The 22,246-nt window shown below is 40.7% G+C and overlaps 3 protein-coding genes across 5 annotated transcripts; all 3 read left to right on the top strand.

The window, feature by feature from the left end:
* Window positions 1–1,147: 1,147 nt before the first annotated feature.
* On the top strand, window positions 1,148–8,148 carry si:dkey-175m17.6 (N-acetyllactosaminide beta-1,3-N-acetylglucosaminyltransferase 2). 3 transcript variants are annotated; one of them, XM_064351272.1, is made up of 3 exons: window positions 1,148–1,543; window positions 2,418–2,516; window positions 3,764–8,148. In XM_064351272.1, the coding sequence occupies exon 3, from the start codon at window positions 3,770–3,772 to the stop codon at window positions 5,102–5,104; it is 1,335 nt and encodes a 444-aa protein (XP_064207342.1). In that variant the 5' UTR covers window positions 1,148–1,543; window positions 2,418–2,516; window positions 3,764–3,769; the 3' UTR covers window positions 5,105–8,148. The 3 variants fall into 3 exon arrangements, with proteins under 3 accessions (XP_064207342.1, XP_064207341.1, XP_064207340.1); XM_064351271.1 differs by having other exon boundaries at window positions 2,418–2,592; XM_064351270.1 differs by having other exon boundaries at window positions 2,418–8,148.
* An 894-nt stretch (window positions 8,149–9,042) lies between these two features.
* sart1 (spliceosome associated factor 1, recruiter of U4/U6.U5 tri-snRNP) lies at window positions 9,043–18,154 on the top strand. Its single transcript, XM_064351257.1, has 20 exons — window positions 9,043–9,670; window positions 9,866–9,920; window positions 10,037–10,092; window positions 10,338–10,464; window positions 10,589–10,694; window positions 10,804–10,881; window positions 11,173–11,272; window positions 11,493–11,635; window positions 11,879–12,085; window positions 12,675–12,787; window positions 12,915–13,063; window positions 13,395–13,519; window positions 13,778–13,951; window positions 14,286–14,396; window positions 15,043–15,130; window positions 15,329–15,419; window positions 15,896–16,031; window positions 16,635–16,724; window positions 17,572–17,693; window positions 17,932–18,154. Exons 1-20 carry the CDS (start codon window positions 9,403–9,405, stop codon window positions 17,948–17,950), a joined length of 2,358 nt encoding a protein of 785 aa, XP_064207327.1. The 5' UTR covers window positions 9,043–9,402; the 3' UTR covers window positions 17,951–18,154.
* A 1,112-nt stretch (window positions 18,155–19,266) lies between these two features.
* LOC135263346 (barrier-to-autointegration factor-like) lies at window positions 19,267–21,704 on the top strand. The gene is made up of 3 exons (XM_064351268.1): window positions 19,267–19,428; window positions 20,071–20,249; window positions 20,466–21,704. Exons 2-3 carry the CDS (start codon window positions 20,124–20,126, stop codon window positions 20,610–20,612), a joined length of 273 nt encoding a protein of 90 aa, XP_064207338.1. The 5' UTR covers window positions 19,267–19,428; window positions 20,071–20,123; the 3' UTR covers window positions 20,613–21,704.
* Window positions 21,705–22,246: the final 542 nt, after the last annotated feature.

Raw genomic sequence — 22,246 nt, 5'->3', positions numbered from 1 at the left:
GGGCCACCTTTCCTTTCTTATACACTCGTACTGAAGTCCTCCTCTGGTTAAGTTTGCCAAATGTTTTGGATCATTGTCTTGCTGCATAGTAAAATTTCATCCAATTATTTTTCTGACATTTCTCTGAATATTGGTGGACAATTTCTGTACACTTCAAATCAAAAGAAAGTGTCATGTGAACTGGTCATTTTCACATGCGACTGACTTTTTTTTACATGTGAATGAAATTTTTTAAGTGAATATTGCATAAGAAAATAAAGTTATAAACACATGTTAAATGGCCATTATTTAACAAGTGATTGACTTGGCTAGTCAAAAACATTCCATTTATTGGCCCTGAAAAACTCCTTGGTTGCAAGGTAAAGGTGCCGCCCAGTGCGTTTTGAGGCATTTGGTTAGATCTGTGCAGATAAGATGCTTCTGTAAACTTCGGAATTCATCCTGCTGCTGCCATCATATTTAAACAGGCCATTCTGTTCTTGAGGCCAGTGGTTTACATCTTGTAGTGAAGAGGTTACACTGGTGTAGTCTTCTCTTTATGTTAGTCTTTGATTACATCCTGGAAAGAGAGAACAAATGCAAATTCCAAACCTAGAATCACTTAATATACTAATCAACTAATAATGAACTAATCATGCAAAAACACACAGGTGGCCTAGAAACAGCTAAGCAGCCAACTGTTTTTGCTCCCCTAAAATGGGGGACAATGTAAGAAAAGGGCTGTAACTCACCTGGGATGAATATAAATACTCTCAAAGCAGTCTGCACTTCATATTCATTGTTTTATTTCAAACCGAATATGCTGTAGCACTGACAACAAAACAATAAAAACTAATTGTCACAATATTTTTGCATTTAACTGTATATTAGGATTTTAAAAGACTATAAAAGTTTCGGTACCAAATGTGAGTATATCGGCCTCTGACATTCGAACTCACTTTTTGGGGTTTTCCATTAGTGCACGATATTCTGTGACTCTCATTCCAAAAGTGTTTATAAACATTATATACGATGTTAGCGTGCCATCTTTAAAATGTGGAAGTTCTTCCGATTTTGTATATGTATTTTACACTACCTACATGGGCGTGGTTACGTGTCCCTTATATTTTCTTACTATGTTGAAACTTGCACTGCCTGCCACCTGAGATGCACTGACTCCGCCTCGCATCGTTGTTAAAACAGTGAAAGATCTATGGACAACAGCCTGCAATTTAAAGGGATTCATAAATTTGCTGATACTAGAAACGAGCGTGACGGAGACCCTGAAAAATAAACAGAGAAAACAAATATTGTAGCTCTCCGACGGAAAATAAAATTGCATTTATCTATATTCCTGTTTTTAAATCGTACTGTTAATCATTCGTAAAGAGTATATTTCATTAAAAAATGCTCACGTTTCGAGTGTTTTTCAGATGAAGATGACTTTTTGTATGGATAAATATCACGCTTATTCGAACATTTAAGGACACGGAAGGAAATAAAGAATGAAAACAAAGTAACCAACAGGTGTTGAGGAAAACAATAGCCGTTCTCGTGATCAGCAGTAAGTGTTTTTATTTTGTTAGAATTTTTCTATTTTAATCTTTATAGTTGGCTTTCAAAAACGCGTAAATATGTAAGATTCCTCAACGGTAAATATTATCGTGGTAACCTTTATCTCATACTTATTAATAAAATGTTTGTCGTCTTACAATAATAAGTTGCTGGTAGGAACATCTTACCTGATGTCTTTGCAACCTTCCCATCAAAAATGTAACTTTTTATAGTAAAATGCCACCCGCCATAATTTCATGTAAATATATATATATTGCATATCATATATTGCATATGGTAGAATTACATGTGTATATAATATGTGTATGTATTAGTAAATAAATCCTCAGCGGCCGTTTCTTTTTGAAGAAATTAAGATATCAGTACATAAAAATGGCAATCGACAAACACCAACAAATGTTTCGAGAATTTTGTATTTATTTAAAGCTCAGAGTTGTTATTTCTGCATGTGTGTTGGGAGCTCATAAAGCATTTGCATGTATTCTGGTGTCCTGTGTTTTAAGGCAATATTTGATTTGAAAATACACTACTTGCTGGGTTGATATTTACCCAAAACAGACAGATGACATTACCTTGTGTGGAACAACAATATGAAAAATGGTCACCGTGTAAAAACTGTTAAATTATTAAGATGACAAAGATGCATATAGTATAACAAAGAAGAAAATCGCAGAGGATGAATGTAACATTGGGTTGTTTCCCCCCCAACATACACACACACACACACACACACAATTACTTATGAAATTGACCTTTCTAATATGTGTAGAATGGCCAGGTGCTATGTAAATTTTCTGTTTGCGTACATGAAATATGATGTAAATGTCTTGGGCTAAGTTGTGCTTGTGGATCTCCCTCAACAGGTGTGGATAATGGTGCCCCTGGGGCATCACTGTGGAAACGGAGGCCTCTACCAAGCCACATAGGACAGAGACTGCAGAAGCTTCTCGCTTGTGCTCACGGTCATCTAACGAAAACATTACCCTTTCATAAGTCGCTTAAGCTAATAGAGCCTGCCAAATGCCTAAACTGAAAAATGTAAATCCCCAACGTAAAAGTAATAAACACACATTGCTCACCAATTCAACTCATCTAGGGAGTGATAGATACTAAGATGCCATGGTCTGACACAAAGGCTGTGTCCCAATATGAAGTCAGGTGCTTTCGAAGACAGCATTTTAAGGCTGCATTTTCACAGTCATCACTAGTTTTCACACTTGTCCTTCACAGGCATGTCTCAAAACAAAGTCATCAAAAAATGTCCTTCTAAGGTGCCTTATTTTGGTTACATTTTAAGACAATATCTTATGCATCCTTCAGATGGAAGGCTATCCCATAGGTCTTTGCGATTTCCTCAGACTTCTCACTTCCGGTAAATGAATGGCAGCTCCAACCAGCAAAGCAATGGAAATGTGAATATACTCAATAATTTGTTGTAGTCACAACTAAAAGTACATTTTAATTATTTAATACATTGGAATAATGTATATAATGTTTTTAAGCTTCAGTCAGCTTTCTCTGAACTACCTTGCTAGTAATCACGGTACTTTCCAATAGAACAACGATGCTAGCGTTAACTTAGCTTTCATACAGTGAACATACTGAAATCAAGACAATCTGGTTTTTTTTTTTAAATAGCTGAACTAGTGGCTAGTTAGCTCAATGTAAATCTAATTTTGTTTTCCCATAAATAAAGAATCAGGAATGTTAAGAGTGGCTACAATGACAGAATCCGTATTTATTTGCGTTGGAAAGAAAATTTATCTGTCAGTTGGAAAGTAAAAGCCATCAGCTGTAATTACATAAACATAATTTTAACTTCAAAGTGCGTCCCACAAATGTGTTGCTTTTTGAGGTTCCTTCACTGTCAGGATACTGCCTTCAGAGGGATCTCACTTCTAAGGATGCAGGCAGCAAGGCAGTTACTTTTGTATTGGGACACAGCCATAGTTTCTCCCACTTTGGTCTACAGCACATTTAGCAGGAACTATTTTTGTCACTTCTTCACAGCCCAGCCTTATTCTACCATTTTTTGTAACTTTGCTCGTGTTTGACAATTCAGAGATTCTAATTGTGCCAGTTTTGACTGATAACTCACTGACCTCCTTCCTCCATGTTCTTCCCTCTTCCTTTCTTTTTTCTCCTATTTGCTTTCCTTCAACGTCTCCTTCCTCTTCTCTTACCCCTGCTTGACTCCATGTTTCCACAGCAGTCAATGGCTCGATGCAATGGGAGAATCCTGTGCATATGCCTCCTGCCCTGTGTGATGGTGGGGCACCTTCTGGTCTATATTTTGGTGTCCATCTGCATCACCATGTCCTACTCCCCACCTTCACTCCCCATTCGTTTCATCGCCCCTGGGGTCTCTTCCAACTCTGGGGAGCTGGCAGCTCACCCGATGAACCCATTCTGGAACCTCAGACTACAGAAAGGTGCCCTGTGGAACCAGCTACAACATCGCTTGGACCGGCAGCACAACCCTATATTGAGGGGGAACAGGACGTGGAGCAAACAGGCAAGCACTGAAGGAGGGTGGGCACAGGAGGGTGGTTCCCAGGAGGCCTCCCCTCCGTGTAGCCCAGACCAGAGCTGGGCTCCTCTCCTGAAGGACTTCAACAACCTTCCGGAACAGATGCGGGATTTCATCCTGTCCATGCACTGCACAGAGTACCCAATTTTGACAGACCAGCCTGCAGTCTGTGGCGGGGAACTCCAGGCCGCAGAGGCTCCCATGTTGCTACTGGCCATTAAATCCGAGACAGGGAATTTTGAAAACAGGCAGGCCATTCGGCAGACATGGGGGCGGAATGGTTGGATGGAGGGTGAGACTGGGGGCAGGGGAGGGATAGTACGAACAGTCTTCCTTCTAGGCAAACAGGACCCGTCCATGGGCCTCTACGCAGACCTGGAGAAACTTTTAGAAATTGAAAAGAGTCAACACAGGGACATCCTGCAATGGGACTTCAGGGACACCTTCTATAACCTGACCCTAAAAGATGTACTGTTCTTGCGCTGGTTCTCGCACCGCTGTCCCCACGCTCACTTTGTCTTCAAGGGTGACGATGATGTGTTTCTGCGTACGCGTGCTCTCCTTGACTTTCTGCACCAACACAAGGAAGAGATTGAAGACGCGGGACAGAACCAAAAGAAAGCCATCAAGGATTTTCTAATGGGAGAAGTGATTGCTAATGCTGTACCAAATCGGCAGTCCTCCACTAAGTACTACATCCCTGAGAGCTTCTACAAGGGAGCCTACCCACCGTATGCGGGGGGAGGAGGAGTGGTGTACTCTGGGGCCCTGGCATTGCGTCTGGGAGAAGTTTCCAAGAGAGTGCACCTGTTCCCCATTGACGACGTCTACCTGGGCATGTGCCTTAATCGCCTTGGAGTCTCTCCCACTCATCACCCTGGGTTTCTGACCTTTGACCTCCCAGGAACGGACAAGGAGAGCCCATGCTCGTATCACTCCGTTATTCTGGTTCACAGGCGGAGCCCCAAAGAGATGCTCAGACTGTGGTCCATGCTGCAAACACCACCTCCAGCCTGTTAAAAACAGCGCCCAGGCTGTGAAGGCTTGGGACTTCAGAACAGTGGCAGTGAAAAGAAGAAGCATGTACAGTACAGTGGCACTAGAAAAGGCCTGGAGGGTAAAAGATACATGGGCTGCCAATCAGTTGAGGCATATCAAGGCAGCAGTGGACAAGAGATTCTGCCTCAGTCACACAAATGTGCACCCACGTGCACATTCATGTGCAGGCGCACACACACGCACACACACACAAACAAACATAAGTGCTTACCTTGGGTATCTCAAAGGAGGCACACAGATAGCAATGGACTACAGACTCAGCCTCTGTCATATACATACACACACACATGCACGTAAATGCTTACCTCACGGTGTTTCAATGTCCATTTGCCAGTTTTCCTAGTTATGGCATATTCCTAGGCTCTACCTAAACATTGTTCACAGGATCATTTATTTATTTTTTTAAGTGTCTTTAGGTGACATCTGGGAATTATATTGGTATTTAGTGCTAATTTTGTATCTAATTTATGAATGATCCATCTTGCCTGGCTGGACCAATTAGAGGTCTGTCTTTACTGGACATTTTGAAATGAAATCAGTGCTCTGAAACTGCAGCTACATTGTAATGCATTTGTAAGCTTTTTGGCAGACTGCCCTGAAATTTTCCATAAATCCAAACATTTCAAACATAAACAGAAACTGTTTCTGTTTTTAAACGGTAGAATGGTAACACTCTCCAAATTGTTTCACGATTGACTGGACAACAAATCAGTTCATAAATAAAAAAATTAGATTTTCATTTCCATATCATAGAATGTGGACTTAAACAGTGATTTATAATTAATGAATTGACATTTTATATGAGTTTGCTATGTCCATTGTAGTTTGTGTACTGTATGTTACAACCATTAATTGCCTTGGGCCTTTTAGTGACATTTTAATGGCTTGTCCATTCGGCTACTGTATGCATCAATGTGGCAGTGTATGCATTTCTGTTGCATTTACATTACATCCAGATCCACTTCATCCCAGCCCAAGTCAGGCCTCTACAAGCTCACTTTCTGATATAGAGCTCTCACTACCCTAAGCAGGCTGAGCAGTAATAGATTTTTTACTTTACAAAATTAGAAATAAAAATGTTTCAATTCACAAATTTTACCCACAAATAAACAGAGCAATATCTGGCCATGCTTATTAATTTGCATTAGTGCAAGAAGCATTATAAAACAATGGAAAGGTCTTCAAAATGGCAAACAGCTAACTACCATTTGGTGACAGTGAGTAAAGCATGAGCTATTCTACGGATGTGCTGGTATGAGGTTTGCAAATAGGAAATTGATATGGAGATGCGTAGTGCAGTTAAATGCTCTATTAAGATTGAAACCATTAAACCCGAGACCCTAGGCAATTATGAATGAACATGTCTCAAACTACACTCAAATGCTAATTATGGGTGATTTAACTCAATTGAAATGAGTCAATTAATTAGTTATATTCATTGTTTCATAATTCTTCTACAATAAATGCAAACCACCCATTAGACGTGTAGACAAAACAATTTAGAGGACCTTCAGTCCTTCAGTTTTTCTGTATCAGATCTTCTTTGAGACCAGTCATTGTCATAATTTTTTATTCCCAGTCGTAATCACCAGTTGTGCTTCTTGTGTCATCATCTGCAGCCTGCATCTGCACATTGCTCTCAGCCTGCATACCAGGGTCAGTTTCATACAGTGTGATAGTCTTCCAAATGAGCTGTCACACCTAAATAAGTGGATTGTCTGCATGCATGACAAAATTGAAATTTGCATATGTCTCGCACGTCACGCTGTATGAACTGCAATCTAGGGTACAAGTGAAAGCCAGGTGCCCTTGCTGGAATGGAACCATGGTATGCTAATGCAAATAACCATTTAAAGTGGTTCAGATCCATACATATTGCAGGTGGAATACCCTTGAACATAGGCAGTGGGGAAACATTATTACACTTGCTTGTGCTACAATGGTTGAGGTCCAACATTCCCATGGGTTTCCTCTTTGGAATTAATATACTGTCACAAGAAATTAGCATGTAGTGTAACTGATTTAGGTACAGTTACCTCTGACTGAACTGGACATACAGTCTAGAAAAAGATAATATTGCATAAAATAAACAACGGAGGTAATTATCTCTACTGTTGAGATGAGCAGCATGAGGTTTTATAATTCCTGCATAATGCGTGAAGCTACAACATGCTGCCAGTCCTATACTTGTTTAAACTGATCAATAAGCTTTGGATTCCACAGAAAAACACAGTTATTGTTTCAAATCAGTCATCGATCACCTATTAGAAATTCTTTTTTACTAATACACTTTCTCAGAGAACATTTTCGAACACATTTACCAACTATTTGTATTATTGTAACAGGAGTGAAAGGTGTACTAATCCTATTTTTAAGAGGGTTGTGAGGGAGTCGATGGACACTTCTGACTGAGAACCAAAACCAGTACTATAACCTTAGAGCAGAGCCAGGCCATTTAAAAAAATATGGTTACTGAGACTAATATTGAGATGCTATGCACCACACTGTGTATGCGTATTTAACAGTGCATATGACCAGAACTATGGCCAAATGCATTTTCAAGACCACAAAGATATGGTCTTGTGGCCAAGAAGACCACAGTTGCATTCAAACCATCTCTTTTCCCTGTTATGATGTCAGCATGGCAAAGATGCTATTTTCATGGTTTCTTTAACCTGGCCATTTGGAAGCAAGTTTTGATAAATTTGTTGTGCCTTTAAACATTGTATGTGTAAACACACACATACAAAATTTCAGTCAGAACATAATTATTTTAATATGTCTTATCTGTGACTGCAGTGGCCTTTTTATTTTTACATATGGTGATAGAGGGTGGGTTTAATGATCACAACATTTTGCTCATAGAAAAATGAAACTAATAACTGAAGTTGTGATAACACAGCCCTTGCCTATGTTGTGCCTATGTTCATTTTGACTGCTGTTTCTTCTGTACTTGCATGCACATTTGCCTCATCAAAAATGTGTTGATTAAAATGTTAAATTCATGTGTGCTTTGTATACTGCCTCACTTAAAAATGTACTGCTTTAATTGGTGTAGAAAAAGATTTTATCTGTGGGTGCTTTTATCCATTGTAGCTTTACAATGCTACCAGATTCAGATATATATTGAGCCATTTGAACAGTCTAGAATTCTCAACAAGGATTAAACTCTACAATATATCAACAAATACATCATATATAATGACGAGAGGCGAAAACACACTCAACAGAAGCCAGCAGCCTCATGCCCACACCCCCCAAAAAGGGTAGCACTAAACAAACTTAAAACAACTAAGCCTTTTAAATTAGTTTTGAATGAGTTTCATCTGAAGGTACTCAACATATTCAGAGAGCACATACAACAATAGTCATGAACGATATTATTAGGATTTAGGAAACTATGAGATGTCTAGTAAGTAGAAGCCTGCACATCTTTCATGTGCAAATGTTTTAGAGGATGAGGAAATGTTTCCCCAAATACCACCCAAGAAGCCAGGGGCTTCTATTCCAAGCAACAGCTCCATGAAGAGGTACATTTATGATTTCCAGCCAGTATATATTTGTCAGCTTAAAGAAAAGAAACGTAGTCTAAATTGCCTCTCTCCATTGCGGTCTTTACACGGTCTTGTCTTCTCAATAAGCATTATACGCATTTGTCAGTTTCTTTGTTTCAATTTCTCATTTAAAAAAATACAATCTAGTGACTTATGCGCATAACATTCACAAGGTCATAAACTTTGCCTAGGCTTCGTTGAAAATCACTAATCAAATCTCGGGTATTTTTTCCGAATAGTCAGAGCGGCAACACCCCTGTGCAGCAGGTTGCGCTGTGGTAATCAGGTGCTGCCTTTCTTCAACAGGAAGTGTATCATGATAACATATACGTATATATGTCTATGCATGATAAGGTTAAAGTTCGAGTGCACGACAGGAGTGCGATTATTGCTTTTTTGGTGTTGCTGCCAGTTGCATTTATTTAACTTCTAAAATGTTTCTATAGTTAAAATCTTTGACATTAAAACAAAGGGATAGGTGCTCTTGGAGGTTTGGAATTGTATAGCTGGTTAACCTGCTCTGGGGGGGTTTTGAACCGTCTCGTAGTAAGGTAGCTACCCTGCTAGCTAGCTACTTTGTTGATTACAACGCTAGCTAGCTAGAAGTAAACAAACTGCCTAACTAGCTACATTATATAAGTATTTTGTTACGTGCGTGTTTTTTGTAGCGTCGTCAGCTTACGGACTAAAGCAACAAAACACAAAATGGGCTCATCGAAGAAACACAAAGAAAAGGGCCGGGAAAGGGACGCAGAAGAACGGCACCGGGACCACAAGAAGCATCGTCATAAGGACCGAGAGAGGGAAAAGGAACGAGACGGTAACCGTGAAAGGGAGAAGAGGAAACGGTCCCGATCAAAGGAGAGAGGGAGCCGTGGGACTGAGAAGGAAAGCCGCTCTAAAGGCGAAAAGAGTAATGGGGAGCCTCGGGTCAAGAAAGAGAAAGTGGATACCACATATGAGGAGAGTAATGGTAAATGGAATAAACAAAAACTAATATTGACTCCCAGCACTGCCCGCTAGCTTACATAAATATTCATCAAAGCAGTTAAGGGTATTCCTTGGTAGCTGTTTTTGTAACTAGCTACCTTCTATTATCGTAGCGGATGAATATTTGGCATGACACAGTAACGCAATCTTTGTTTCTTGCTCTGTATTATTCTTCCAGCTGGTACTTCAAAGTCTGCTGGTGGGGATGCATCGCTCAGCATCGAAGAAACGAAGTAAGTCAAATTGGAGATAATTGTGCAGTGATGTTCGTATCAGTATTAACACCGTTGATGACAATCGTGCCTTTGAGTTTCTTCTCAGTAACCTCTATGGCCTCTCTCTTTAACAGTAAACTCAGGGCCAAGCTTGGCCTGAAGCCCCTGGAGTTGAATGAAAGCAAAAAAGGTGAGGATGACTGAGTTAGCCGTTTTTCTGTGTCACGTGTGGATTTGTCCAGCAGTCATTTTTGTTGTGGCAGTGTGTTAAACGTTTTTTTGAATTACTTTGGAATTTTCCACCTTGGGGAAAGAAATTCGTTATGACCCATATTATCAAGCAATGTACATAGCATGACACAGACACTCAGTGATTGTGAGAGAGAGGTGGTCTTGTGCCTTTGGTGACCTGAAAGCACTGGGTATGCTTTGCAGAGCTTGGAACCAAGGAGGAGCCCTTGGTGGCAGAGACCATCAACCCTGCTTATCTCAAGCAGCAGAAGGAGATGAGAGAGAAGCTGGCAGCCCTTAAGGAAAAGCGCCTGCTCAACCAGAAGCTTGGGTGGGTTTTCCCTGCAGTGCACAGGACGCTGCTCTTTCACAAATGATTCCTTTATGCTTTCCTCTAATGGCCAGCTTCTCATGCTGCGTGTCCGTGGTTCAAGTCTCTCTCTTTGTGTCGGCAGTAAGGTGAAGACCCTGGCGGAGGACGACCCCTGGCTGGATGACACTGCGGCGTGGGTGGAGCGGAGTCGCAAAATGGCCAAGGAAAAGGAGATGGCAGAGAAGAGAGTGAGTACCGGGGGGAAGGTGGTGAAAAGGCTGTGTTGCAGTTTCTTTTACTTTCCTCTTCTGTCAAGCTTTTGCCTTGTTTTTCATTTGCTGTCTCCCTTCCCTCAAGGCTAAGCTTCTGGAAGAAATGGATGAAGAGTTTGGTGTGAGCAACCTGGTGGAGCAGGAGTTTGGGCATGGCAGAAAGGTGCGGTCACCCCAAATGTGTTGCTCTTCGTTCTCTCCTCAATTAGCTTATTTACTGAATACTTTTAACAGCCAGTTTAGCCATCGCCAGTGAGCGGCTAATACTGGCTAATTACTGTGGCTCACCGCAGACATGGTTTTAACAGCACTGTTGCGTTTAGTGAGATTTATTAATGCTACTCCTGTGAAGCTGACCGAGTGTTCACCCTGTCAGTTCTTTAACATATCAGCAGTTAAGTTCAGTGTACCCGAGACTGTGGTTTTCATTTGTCCATCTGTGTATTTTGCGCAGGAAGTCTATGGTTCCGGTGACCTGAAGGGGCTCACAGTTCAGCACAAAATGGAGTCCTTCAAGGAGGGAGAGACCGTCATCCTCACACTGGAAGACAAGGGTGTGCACTGTGTGATTACACATCCTTTTGCTCCTCACTGTCTCTGTCAGGAGTGATGGAAGATATGATTGTCTGTGTATGTGTGTTTGTTTGTGAACAAGCAAGTATATTGGTGTGTATGTTTACAAGTGCATGGGTGTCTATGCCAGCATCACCAGTCCTGTGTCCATACGTGCTCTGGCCTCACTTGCTCTGTCTCTTTTCACTCTGAATGCTGCAGGTGTGCTGGAGGAGAAGGAGGACGTCCTGGTGAACGTGGGGCTGGTGGACAGAGAGAAGGCGGAGAAGAATGTGGAGCTAAAGAAGAAGAAGCCAGAATACAAGCCTTACTTAGAGGAAGAGAGCGTGGATGACATGGTGACGGTTAGTGAATGATTCCTGCAATTGTGATTGGCTGCAAGCTGTGGGGAAAGTTTTTTTTAATGCATACAGTAAAAATTCAAATTGACCTAATCACAGTTCAAAGTCATTATATGAAGAGGGTTTAAAATATATCCAAATAATTATATTCAGAACTGACCTCACTGATAACAGCATAATCTAATCTGAAGTAACTGAAATGTGAGTGGCAGTCTTGTGGAATGACTTGTTTTGTCTTGTGTGCAGTTAAAACCCCGTACGGTGCTGTCCAAGTACGACGAGGAGATCGACGGGGAGAAGAAGAAGAGTTTCCGGCTGAGCGCGGGGGGTCGGGCCGAGGGGGACCGGGAGCGTGAGCTGCAGGCCATCAGGGAGACCCTCCACAGCCAGGCCCAGACGCTGGACCTGCCCGCGCTCACCATCGCCTCCGAGTACTACACCCCACAGGAGATGGTGAGGGAGCCCTCTGCTTTTCCCTGCCTTGGCTAGTTTGGTTTTTCTGACTCTAAAATGTTGAAGTATGGTCAAGATGTGGTGTATTGCAATGTTCTCATATGTGCTGTGGGAGATTTATGGTGAGCCGTGTTGTCGATGGTTTTGCGCTTTTCACTACACTGCTCCTTCTGCTAAGCAGAAATGGTGGATTTTACATCATTCAAATGGATACATACAAGCACTGTTGAAACTTACCCTCTTTTCCATTCCCTGCTGATCACATGATGGACACACCCATTTATACACTTCTTATGGCTTTCTCCAAGAGGGTACGGCTTTCAGAGGACTAACTGTGCATTAGTACTGTGCAGGAAGGAAAATCCCATCATGCCGTTGCCTCTAGCATTTGGTTCAGTGAGGGCAGTGCTGTGGAGTTTCAGTTGCTAATGAGCCAGCTGTTTAAGAGTTTCCTCTCTTAAATATGCCTGCTGTGTGTTTCCCATGTAGTGGCTTAGGTGAGATCCACAAAGACAGACAGTGCTGTTATGTGCTGCTTTTCATGTTACGGCGAGCTTTGCTTAACGACGTGCGTTGTGCGGTTATGCAGGTGGGCTTCAAGAAGACGAAGCGGCGTGTGAAGAAGATCAGAAAGAAGGAGAAACCTGTGAAGCCAGTGGACGTGCTTCCGGACGACACGCGCAACACGGACTTCGGCTCCAGGTTCCGCCTCCGTTACCGCCCGCCACACCGCACGCTCACACACCGCTTTATCCCACTGAAAGTGTTTTCCTGGTCTGCGCCGCGTTCGTGCCTCGCTGAATGGAAATCTCCCGCCCGTCTTTCTCAGGACCAGAGGTCGCGGGCGCCACGGGACTGAGGAGGCAGGGGAGGGCAGGCCGGAAGCCGACGCTGGGGAGGAGGGGGCTGCTGGGCCGGCGGACGTCATTCAGCGCTCAGATGACAACAGACTGGAGGACATGGAAATCAGTGACGATGGTGAGATAGAGAAATGGAACACTTTCAGGAACCCAGCATATCTGGTCAGGTGGTAGACGGGGATATGCTGTGTTTATCCTTTCCAAAGTGGAATGCACTGAAAAATAAAATGTATTGTCAAGATATTTCAGCACTTCTAAGTGTTGTCAATTAAATACTGCTGTATTTAGCTTTTTTGGAAAATATACTGCTGTGAAATAAACATATCATTATGCTTTCAATAATGTGAATTGTCAGTGTATGGCAGTATACTCCATTTTGGTCTTCTTTAGGGTGGTCTCACACTCGTTATTTTTTATTCTCTCCCGTGTCCCTCCCTTCTGTCTCCCAGAGGAGTTCTCCCCTCCAGAGCCGACCACTTTGGAGGAGGACGAGGCAGAGCAGGAGCTGCAGAAGCAGCTGGAGAAGCAGAGGAGGCTGAAACAGAAGCAAATGCTCAGAGACTCTGGGGAGAAGGTGTGTGCGTGCTTGTGTGCGCTTGTGTGTCCGTGATGTGTGTGTGTGTGTGTGTGTGCGCGTGCGTGATTGTGTGAACGTGTGATTGTGTGAATGTGCACGTGTGCAGGTGATTTGTCTGTGCATTCAAACCTGTGTGAGATTCACGTGTGACTGCATTCTGTGTAAGAGGCACAGTGGGTGTGGAGCTCAGCTGGTGGACCTCACAAGCAGGGTGCCTTCACAGTGGCCCTCTTTCATACTCCCTCTGCCCTGCAGGTGGCAGAGCAGGTTAAAGTGCTGGTCACTCAGGGAGGAGCGCGGGACGATGACGACGATCCGGACAGGAAGAACAACATCGTTTTCAATGCCACCTCTGAGTTCTGCCGGACTCTGGGAGACATCCCCACATATGGGCTTTCAGGAAACAGAGAGGATCAGGAAGACATCATGGTAAGTGTGACCATGAATAAATGCAATGCATTTTTTTTTATTTAGCACTGTTCCCATCCTCACAGAATCTAATTAAAGACAGAATTGCGTAAGTACAAACTATGCAACAATATAATTCCAATTTAAAAGCAAAATTGTTCATTATCTGATGCACAAGGTGCAATTTGCAAAAATTGTGGTGGTATGCATACATTGAGAACCTGCATTGCAAAGCTCTTTAGAAACTCATAAATGTCCACTGAGGAATATAATTTTCAGTGCAGAGCCTTGGAATTGTGGGAGTTGTAGTCAGTGAGTGCAGTAATGCAGGTTGTGTTTGGATGCTGTGTTTTAGGACTTTGAGCAGGAGGAAGAGAGAGATGGAGCTGGAGGCTCTGACTCAGAGCTGGATGAGAACGTGGGCTGGAGCATGGTCAACCTGGACGAGGAGCAGAAACAGCCTGACGTGAGTTTGCAGGAATAATATGTCATGGTAACAAATGCTGTGTGTCTGTAAAGATGTACTAGCTATCCTGCGCAAGCAGCATGTTGTACTGAGCTATAGGCCGTTTCAGAAACTGTTTTTAATGAACAGCCGAAGTGACGTCAGTGTTCCTGGAAAACTCGGGGGGTTGAGAGTTTTGTTTACACGTTAGCTAGCTAGCTGATACCAGATACAGAATTTTTAGTATAATGTTATCTATAAAGATGTCATAACACTACAGGCAACGTTGTTTTGTGATTGATTGCTGCCTGCGACCTAGAATCAGCTTACTGTCGGAAATTAAAGTGGATTACCTTACCATTACCACATGACCCAACGCTTGCTTCATTAATATAACTTGTTAATATTGGACAGCAGTGTAGGATAATGATTAGGGAGCTGGGCTTGTAACTGCAGTTGTAGGTTCAATTCCTTGGTAGGACACTGCTGTTGTACTTTTGAGAGAGGTACTTAACCTGAGTTCCATCACTAAAAATCCAGCTACATAAATGGACTGCATATAAAACGTAGTCTGTGTAACCCGCCAATGCAGAAGAGCGTTTCCTAAATGCCTGAAATGTTAAGCATGGCTTGCACCGCTTTTGCATGACCCCCTGTCCTTCAACAGTTCTCCACTGCCTCCACCACCATTCTGGATGAAGAGCCCATTGTTAACTCTGGACTGGCTGCAGCCCTTCTGCTCTGCAAGAACAAGGGTGAGCAGAGGGAATTCACAGATATTCGACAGTCACAGCCATAGAGAGAACTGTTCTGTCCTCGCATGCAGAATATCCTCATTTATATTTTTTATTATATGTATAATGTTCAGATTTTTCTAAAGCCATGCATGTCATTTATCAGTTCACTACACACACACATACAGCTTTCTCTCTCTCCCCCTCTCCTTCTCACAGGTCTCTTGGACACTCAGGTGCAGAAAGTTGCAAGGGTTCGAGCCCCAAAAGGTGCCCTGCCAAATGACAATTACTGCATTGAAGACAAGATGTAAGTGTCCATTTATACTCCTGTTATTGCAGTTAATAAGTAGTTGCATTATGTACTTAGAGACTATCAAACAGTTATAAAACATGAACTGCTCTGTGTCTGTTTGATAACTTGATTTGCAAAGGAAATCATTAGTGCAATATTAATCTCTTGGCCAAATGGCCAAGTGGGATTGGATGTTAAATTTTACCAAGGTGGCTATTGTTTTAGCATGTTTAATGCATATCCATATACAAGGTCTTAATGGCTTTGTCTGCCCATAGTCTGTGTGCTCGATGTCATTGTCACTGTTTTGCAGACAGAAATTATACTGCTTGTCAGGAAAACCATTTGAATGCGTGTGGAGTTGCAGTACATTGTCGCTTGACGTCACTGAAACTCTTGACATTTTGAATAATGTAACAGTATGGCTCACACCGCTCTCCCTTTGTAACCCTCTTCCCTCCTCCTTCCCCTGCCTCCCTGGGACCCTTCAGGATGATAGATGACAAGTACAGCAGGAGGGAGGAGTACAGAGGCTTCACCCAGGAGTTCAAGGAGAAGGAAAGCTATAAGCCTGATGTCAAGATCGAATATGTGGATGAATCTGGCCGCAAGCTCACGCCAAAAGAGGTACTGCCAAATTTAGCCCCAGAATCAGTTTGTCGTATTACAGCACCTCCTAAACTCAGTGAATGATTTGCTTGGCCAATCACAGCTAGGGATGAGTCATTTGGCCATTGTCAATAGCTCGGAATTCGACACACAATATCTATCCCTGTTGTCTTTCTGCAGAATTCTACTTCTATGATTGTTTTTATTGTCACTTAAGATTGCCTGAGCCCGCACAGATATAGAGGGCAGTTTAGACCCGAATGCCTCGCTCTGCCATTTGAAAGGGGCCACCTGGCGTCATAGCCGTTCAGCCATTTTGTGAAGGGATATGTTTGAATTGCAGGGGAGCTGTGCTGCCACCATCAGGTTACATTATGAATTGCCTTTGTTTGCACTTGAATCTTCACCTTGTTGCTGATACAGATGCACACATTTCATGAAAATTCATTTTCAAAACAAAGCAAATTTTTAAAACATATTCGTTTGAAAATTGCTGTGTCGGTATGTGGATCACCAAGAGGCAAGTTGCGATATGTTGCCGTGTAGATATTTTGAGCACAGCCCTCTCCTTATATCAGGGATAGAATGCAGAGTCTAATGGGCTGCTGTTTGTCTCTGTAGGCTTTCAGGCAGCTCTCCCACCGTTTCCATGGGAAAGGTTCTGGAAAGATGAAGACTGAGAAGAGGATGAAAAAGCTTGAGGAAGAAGCGGTAAGTTTTTAATTTGTTGAGCTTGTTGTTTTTTCTCTTAAAGTAGTGAGTGACAAAAACCTTTTTTGCCACAGTTGAACATCCACGCTTAGAGTAAATGGCACACAGTAGAAGGAACAGACCAAAGTTTTCTAATGAAGCACTGTACTCATTTAATTTTCTTTTTAGATTTATCTTTGGTAGGGTTTCAGGTCATCACGGGTATACGTTAATTTGTACACAAAGATACATATGGTACATATTAATGAACTGGAAGGAGCGTCTGAATCTTAGCAGCTTTGACAGGATGTAGTTTTGACAGGATGTAGAGATATTGATGTTGTGGTGAAGAATGAATTACAAAAAGTATGGTGAAGCAGCTTTCTGTTCTTATGCACCAAAGGTTTGGAACAAACTCCCATTACAAATAAGACAAGCAACCTCTGTTGATAGTTTTAAGAAACAGCTCAACCCATTTTTATGATCTTGCTTTCGATTAATTTCACCTTTTTATTTTAACACCATTGTTATTATTTTATATTTTTATATCTTAGGATTGTTTTTATCATTATCAATTTATTATATTTTATTAATTTAATTTCTATTTTTATTAGTATTATTATTATTATTTTCTTTATTTATTTTTATTTTTAATTTACGTCATTTCTGCTATTATCATTAGCAATTTATTTTATTTCTATTTTTATCTTATCTTAATACCTGTGGTACTGATTTCTATTGTTGCTCTTGTAAAGCACTTTGAGCTGCATTTTATGATATGAAAGGTGCTATATAAATAAAGTTTATTATTATTATTATTATTATTATTATTATTATTAATAAGGCCTTTTGCTTTCTTGCCCTCCAGCTGCTGAAGAAGATGAGCAGCAGTGACACTCCCCTCGGCACAGTGGCTCTGCTCCAGGAGAAGCAGAAGTCTCAGAAGACCCCATATATTGTCCTCAGTGGTAGTGGGAAAAGCATGAATGCGTGAGTACATAATGTATACTTTTACACCGCTTTGTTCCTCTGTTCTCCCTTAATTATGATACATTCTGTCCGGTGCTAGCAGATTCTTAAGATTCTAGAACCATTCCATACCTAGGGAAGAATAATCTTTACTGGCCTCTGAACTCTGTCTTGAACATGTATTACTCCCTTTAACATGTGTACTGGCACGTGATCTGATTTCATGGCACATAATTTGCTTTTTTCTTCCCTCCCACAGAAACACCATCACCAAATAAACATGGGTGAGAAGTGGGACCAGAGCAGATGTGCATACCATACACACACATACACATACAATTTTAATGTTTGTTTTTGAAAATGAATAAAATTTAGTGACTACTTGGTGTGTATGTGCAGAGGGTACTTTTTGTTGCTTTTGCTTTTGAATTATGTATACAATGTAAACTGTCATAATTTACATAAAGAACTTAGTATGTTTATGGCCCTTTCCTGTTTTTTTTAATAATTTAAATTTATTTATTTTACCCTTTTAAAATCTTTGGTCCTTGTTTGCTTCCCTCAGAGCATTAGTGTGTGGTACCATCAAATTGTAATGTCAGAACAATACTGTATTAATGTTAGAATTGTGGACTGGTTTTTTAATATAAAAGTACATTTTACAAAATGGCAGCATGAACTGCTGTCATTCACACAAATACACGCACATATGTACATGCATGTATGCATTCCTACATAGAGTAGACTCCTTTTTTATATTCAAATCCTTGATGAAGATTAACAAAAATAAAATAAAGTATATACTAAGTGCTGAGTGAGATGTTATGCTCATAAAATGCAGACAATTATAGCAATAATATAGTATGGCCACTTCTGTGAAAACATCTTGGCTCTAAAATTATTTGATTTATACATTGATAAAGGGCAGTATATTTGCTACAAATCTTAAGGAAGGTTTGCTCTAAACGCCTGTGGTAGTGAACATGGAATTTTGAAACTATTTATTGTCCATCTGACTTAAGACATCCAGGTGGCAGTTATCAGTTTATGTTGTTGTGCTTGACTGATTATGGGACATCCACAATAAATATCTGCTGCGTTCAGTGTGTCCGCTGTTAAATTACCATCGGACAGACTAAAAGGACAACTGGGACACCATATGCCTAGCCAACTGGCTGATGTCTGTGGGCTACACAAAGCTACAAAGTATGAGTGATCTTCGTAATTCTATGTGAAAATGACAAACACGAGGTTGTTAATACAATATATTTATGAACATAAAAAGACAGTACAATATTTAGAAATACACGGTATTTCTAAATATAGACACTGAATCAATATTGGATACCTGTGAGATTCTATTTATTTCTGAAAAAGAGATAATTGCCATTATTGCAAAATAGTGCAGGGCTGGCTATATAAGGATTTTAAGCCAAGTAGAATTTGAGAGACTATAACATTTTTTCTCCATGATGATTGTATGGTAGGCCTATCTACATGCTGAATCTTCATTTTGATACAGTTAAGATACATATATTCTGAATGTAACTATTTCATGGACTAACAGGCCACGAAATACGGCAAAAGAAGTTGGCGCCCGGAACAGGAATAACCCTTGCCGGATCAGGAAGTAGTCTTGGAATTTGTTAGCAATTTCTTTGGTAGGCTCTGGGCAGTGTCAGGAATCTTCTGGTCTGTGGCAGTCGGTTGTGCCTTTCCTGGACTCCAGAACAATTCGCACAGAATCGTAAACCAGGTAAGCTTCTGCCGTACAGTAAATGCTTTAAGGTCTGTAACGCCACGTAAAAACAGCGAATGCAGTTCAGTAATGTAGCAAAGATGAATACAAAACTAAGTTAATAGGCTATTAAGCTTGTTGTATCGATAACTGGACTACACCAGGACGACAAGTAATGGTAACTAGGTTTTTTTTTTTGATGGAATCTGTATTAGCTAGTGTATTCGTTAGTTATTAGTTTATATATTATCAATCAATATAAACGAATTAGCAAACGTTAACTACAAAACTGACATTAGAAGAAGGCTGGATACACTGTTTTGATACACAGTAACTGACCACGCCCCCAATTTACTACTCTTCGTAATAGTTTCGTTTTGAGAGTTAGTTTCGTTTTTGTTCTTCCCTTGTTTCTTCTCACGACGATTAATGAAGGATGCATAATTTTGGTTACTTTTCATAAGTCGCCAAAAGCTTTAGTTTTACGAATTAACTAACTTTAGCTAACTCAGTCAAAAGAAAAGGAGCGACATTGCAATCAAAAATGGCAGACAGTTCCCCGACTATGTGTCCGAACATAGTTTGATACTTATTGCATCATAGAATACGTCATACGTCATATTAAACTATATATATATATATATACTTTTTACTTTCTAGTGGGTCCCAGAGGCACAACCAGGTAGAAAACCAAACAGTGACGCAAAGCCACCATGTCATCAACATCCCAAAAGCACAAGGAGTTTGTCGCTGAGCCCATGGGAGAGAAGCCAGTTATGGCATTGGCTGGAATTGGCGAGGTGTTGGGAAAGAGGCTAGAGGAAAAGGGCTTTGACAAGGTAACAGAGAATGCTATTCTGTGTGAGCCTTAGTTTCTGTCTAATAACATCTGCATTCCTGAAGAACAATGTATATTGGACCAAAAAGTTAAAATAAGAATTGATTTTAGAAGAAGAAAAGATTTTCCTTTACTATCAAAAATGTTTTTCTCCATCTGTCAGTGAGTCTGAGACTCCTATTTTTCACCTTGGAATCTAATCTCTCTCTCTCTGAAGGCATACGTGGTCCTGGGGCAGTTCCTAGTGCTGAGGAAGGATGACGAACTGTTCCGGGATTGGCTAAAGGATGCGTGTGGTGCAAACGCCAAGCAGCAGAGAGATTGCTATGGGTGCCTGCGAGAATGGTGCGACTCCTTTCTGTAGTACTGTCTTCCCAAATATGCTATCAGCACTGTGTCTGTGGTTACACAGAATCCAAGTGTCCTCACAGTTCTTTCTCTCTCCTGTGTTCACATGTCTGTGTACAGTTTACATGCAACCCAACTCACACCCATCTTGCATGATCTGTGTACGCAATGTACATTTTAACACTGTGAACTGGTTTAAGTCAGAAATTTGACTTGCATGCTAATCTTTAAGCGCAAGTGAATTGAAAATGGTTTGCAGCAGTTGTAGTCTCCGTTTCTTACAATGAAAAAAACATTTTTTTTAGGTGCTTCTTCAGTAATTTTATTGGTGGGTGAGTCAATTGTGATTGGGGTTCTTTCCATACCTCTTTAATGATATGTGGTATTATGGAAGAGAGAGGGAACTTTTTTTCAACTGCAATGTATACGTTTTTCCATGTGTGCAACTTAGTATAGAGAATTTAACAAAAAATGTCTATTAACAAAATTGTATATTTTCATACAAGATGACTACGGCGCATCTCCCTGTCATATAAGAACATGGGCATGTTTTTAGAGAACAGGCTATTCAGTTAATCTCGGTTTATTTCTCTTATGCATAATTGATCTGTTTAATTTTTTTATTGTTTTCAGCTAAATTACATTTAAAGTTAAATTTTAAAGCTAAACTGATTTTAAACTTGAAGTAAAACCGTTACATTGTACTGCATTGTGCTCCCTGCCCTGTTTGTGTGAATTGTGCTCTCAAGCTACAATCTTGTACATTGACAAGTTATTTGAAATTATGGTTGTATCATTTTAGTGCAACACGCATCTAACTATTAAAGTTGCAAAAATCCTTTTGCTGTATGTTTAAATGATAAATTCCATTCTGTCTGAACCATCCTTAAAGATGGGGATGGGGAAGACTTGCTGCTGTCATGAATGTTCTAAAAAAAATATAAACAGTTCTAAAAGGTTTAACTGATTATAAAAACTGATTAGCAAGGGTAATGGGAATTAAAAATATATTATCCACTGTATCACAGAATATGTCCAGCAATATTTGACTGTTTCCTGTAATTTCTATTTTTAAAGAATTGTTTGCATTAAAATTAAATGTAATGGGTGTTTTGTCTGGTTTTTAACTTTTTAAGACATGATACTGCCAGTAAGAATGGTTTTCAAAAACACTGCATATGGATTTTTAAGTGGCATGGCAGAATGCTTTGCTAATTAAAAGCTTCAGATGGTACCATAGACAAGCAGCATCCTGATTAAAGACACCATTAAATGATTTGTGGTAGCGGGAGTATTTTAATATCATTTTGAGACCTTGGAATTTTTTGCATACTACCCCATCCCATTCTGATGACACACACCTCCATTACATTTTCTGTTTTCCAATAAGTGTTAGATATTTAGATACAGTGACAGGTTTCACACATCAGTTCTGAGTCAGCAGAGTTTTTTCATCGGAAGTCCCAAAAACACAATATATCCTGTAAACATACCAAGAGTTAACAATGGAAAATCCTTTCTTGAGCGCATTTGATAATTACATGATTGTGTAGCTTGAAATTTTGTCTGTACACTTTTACCGTAGCTTTAATAGTATATTAAGATAGAGCCGCACTTAACATGGATGCTATTTCATCTGGAGGTAGTCCC

Source organism: Anguilla rostrata, chromosome 9, assembly GCF_018555375.3.
Source record: "Anguilla rostrata isolate EN2019 chromosome 9, ASM1855537v3, whole genome shotgun sequence".
NCBI lineage: Eukaryota > Metazoa > Chordata > Actinopteri > Anguilliformes > Anguillidae > Anguilla > Anguilla rostrata.
Note: the sequence above shows the minus strand (reverse complement) of the source record. Positions and strands in the feature narration are given on the sequence as shown.

Coding starts and splice junctions, on each gene's coding strand:
- si:dkey-175m17.6 (XM_064351270.1), top strand. CDS start 3,668: ATGTTCTTCCCTCTTCCTTTCTTTTTTCTCCTATTTGCTTTCCTTCAA.
- sart1 (XM_064351257.1), top strand. CDS start 9,403: ATGGGCTCATCGAAGAAACACAAAGAAAAGGGCCGGGAAAGGGACGCA. Junction 15,131..15,328: donor TCTGCTCTGCAAGAACAAGG/GTGAGCAGAGGG, acceptor TCCTTCTCACAG/GTCTCTTGGACACTCAGGTG. Junction 15,420..15,895: donor TACTGCATTGAAGACAAGAT/GTAAGTGTCCAT, acceptor GGGACCCTTCAG/GATGATAGATGACAAGTACA.
- LOC135263346 (XM_064351268.1), top strand. CDS start 20,124: ATGTCATCAACATCCCAAAAGCACAAGGAGTTTGTCGCTGAGCCCATG. Junction 20,250..20,465: donor AGGAAAAGGGCTTTGACAAG/GTAACAGAGAAT, acceptor CTCTCTCTGAAG/GCATACGTGGTCCTGGGGCA.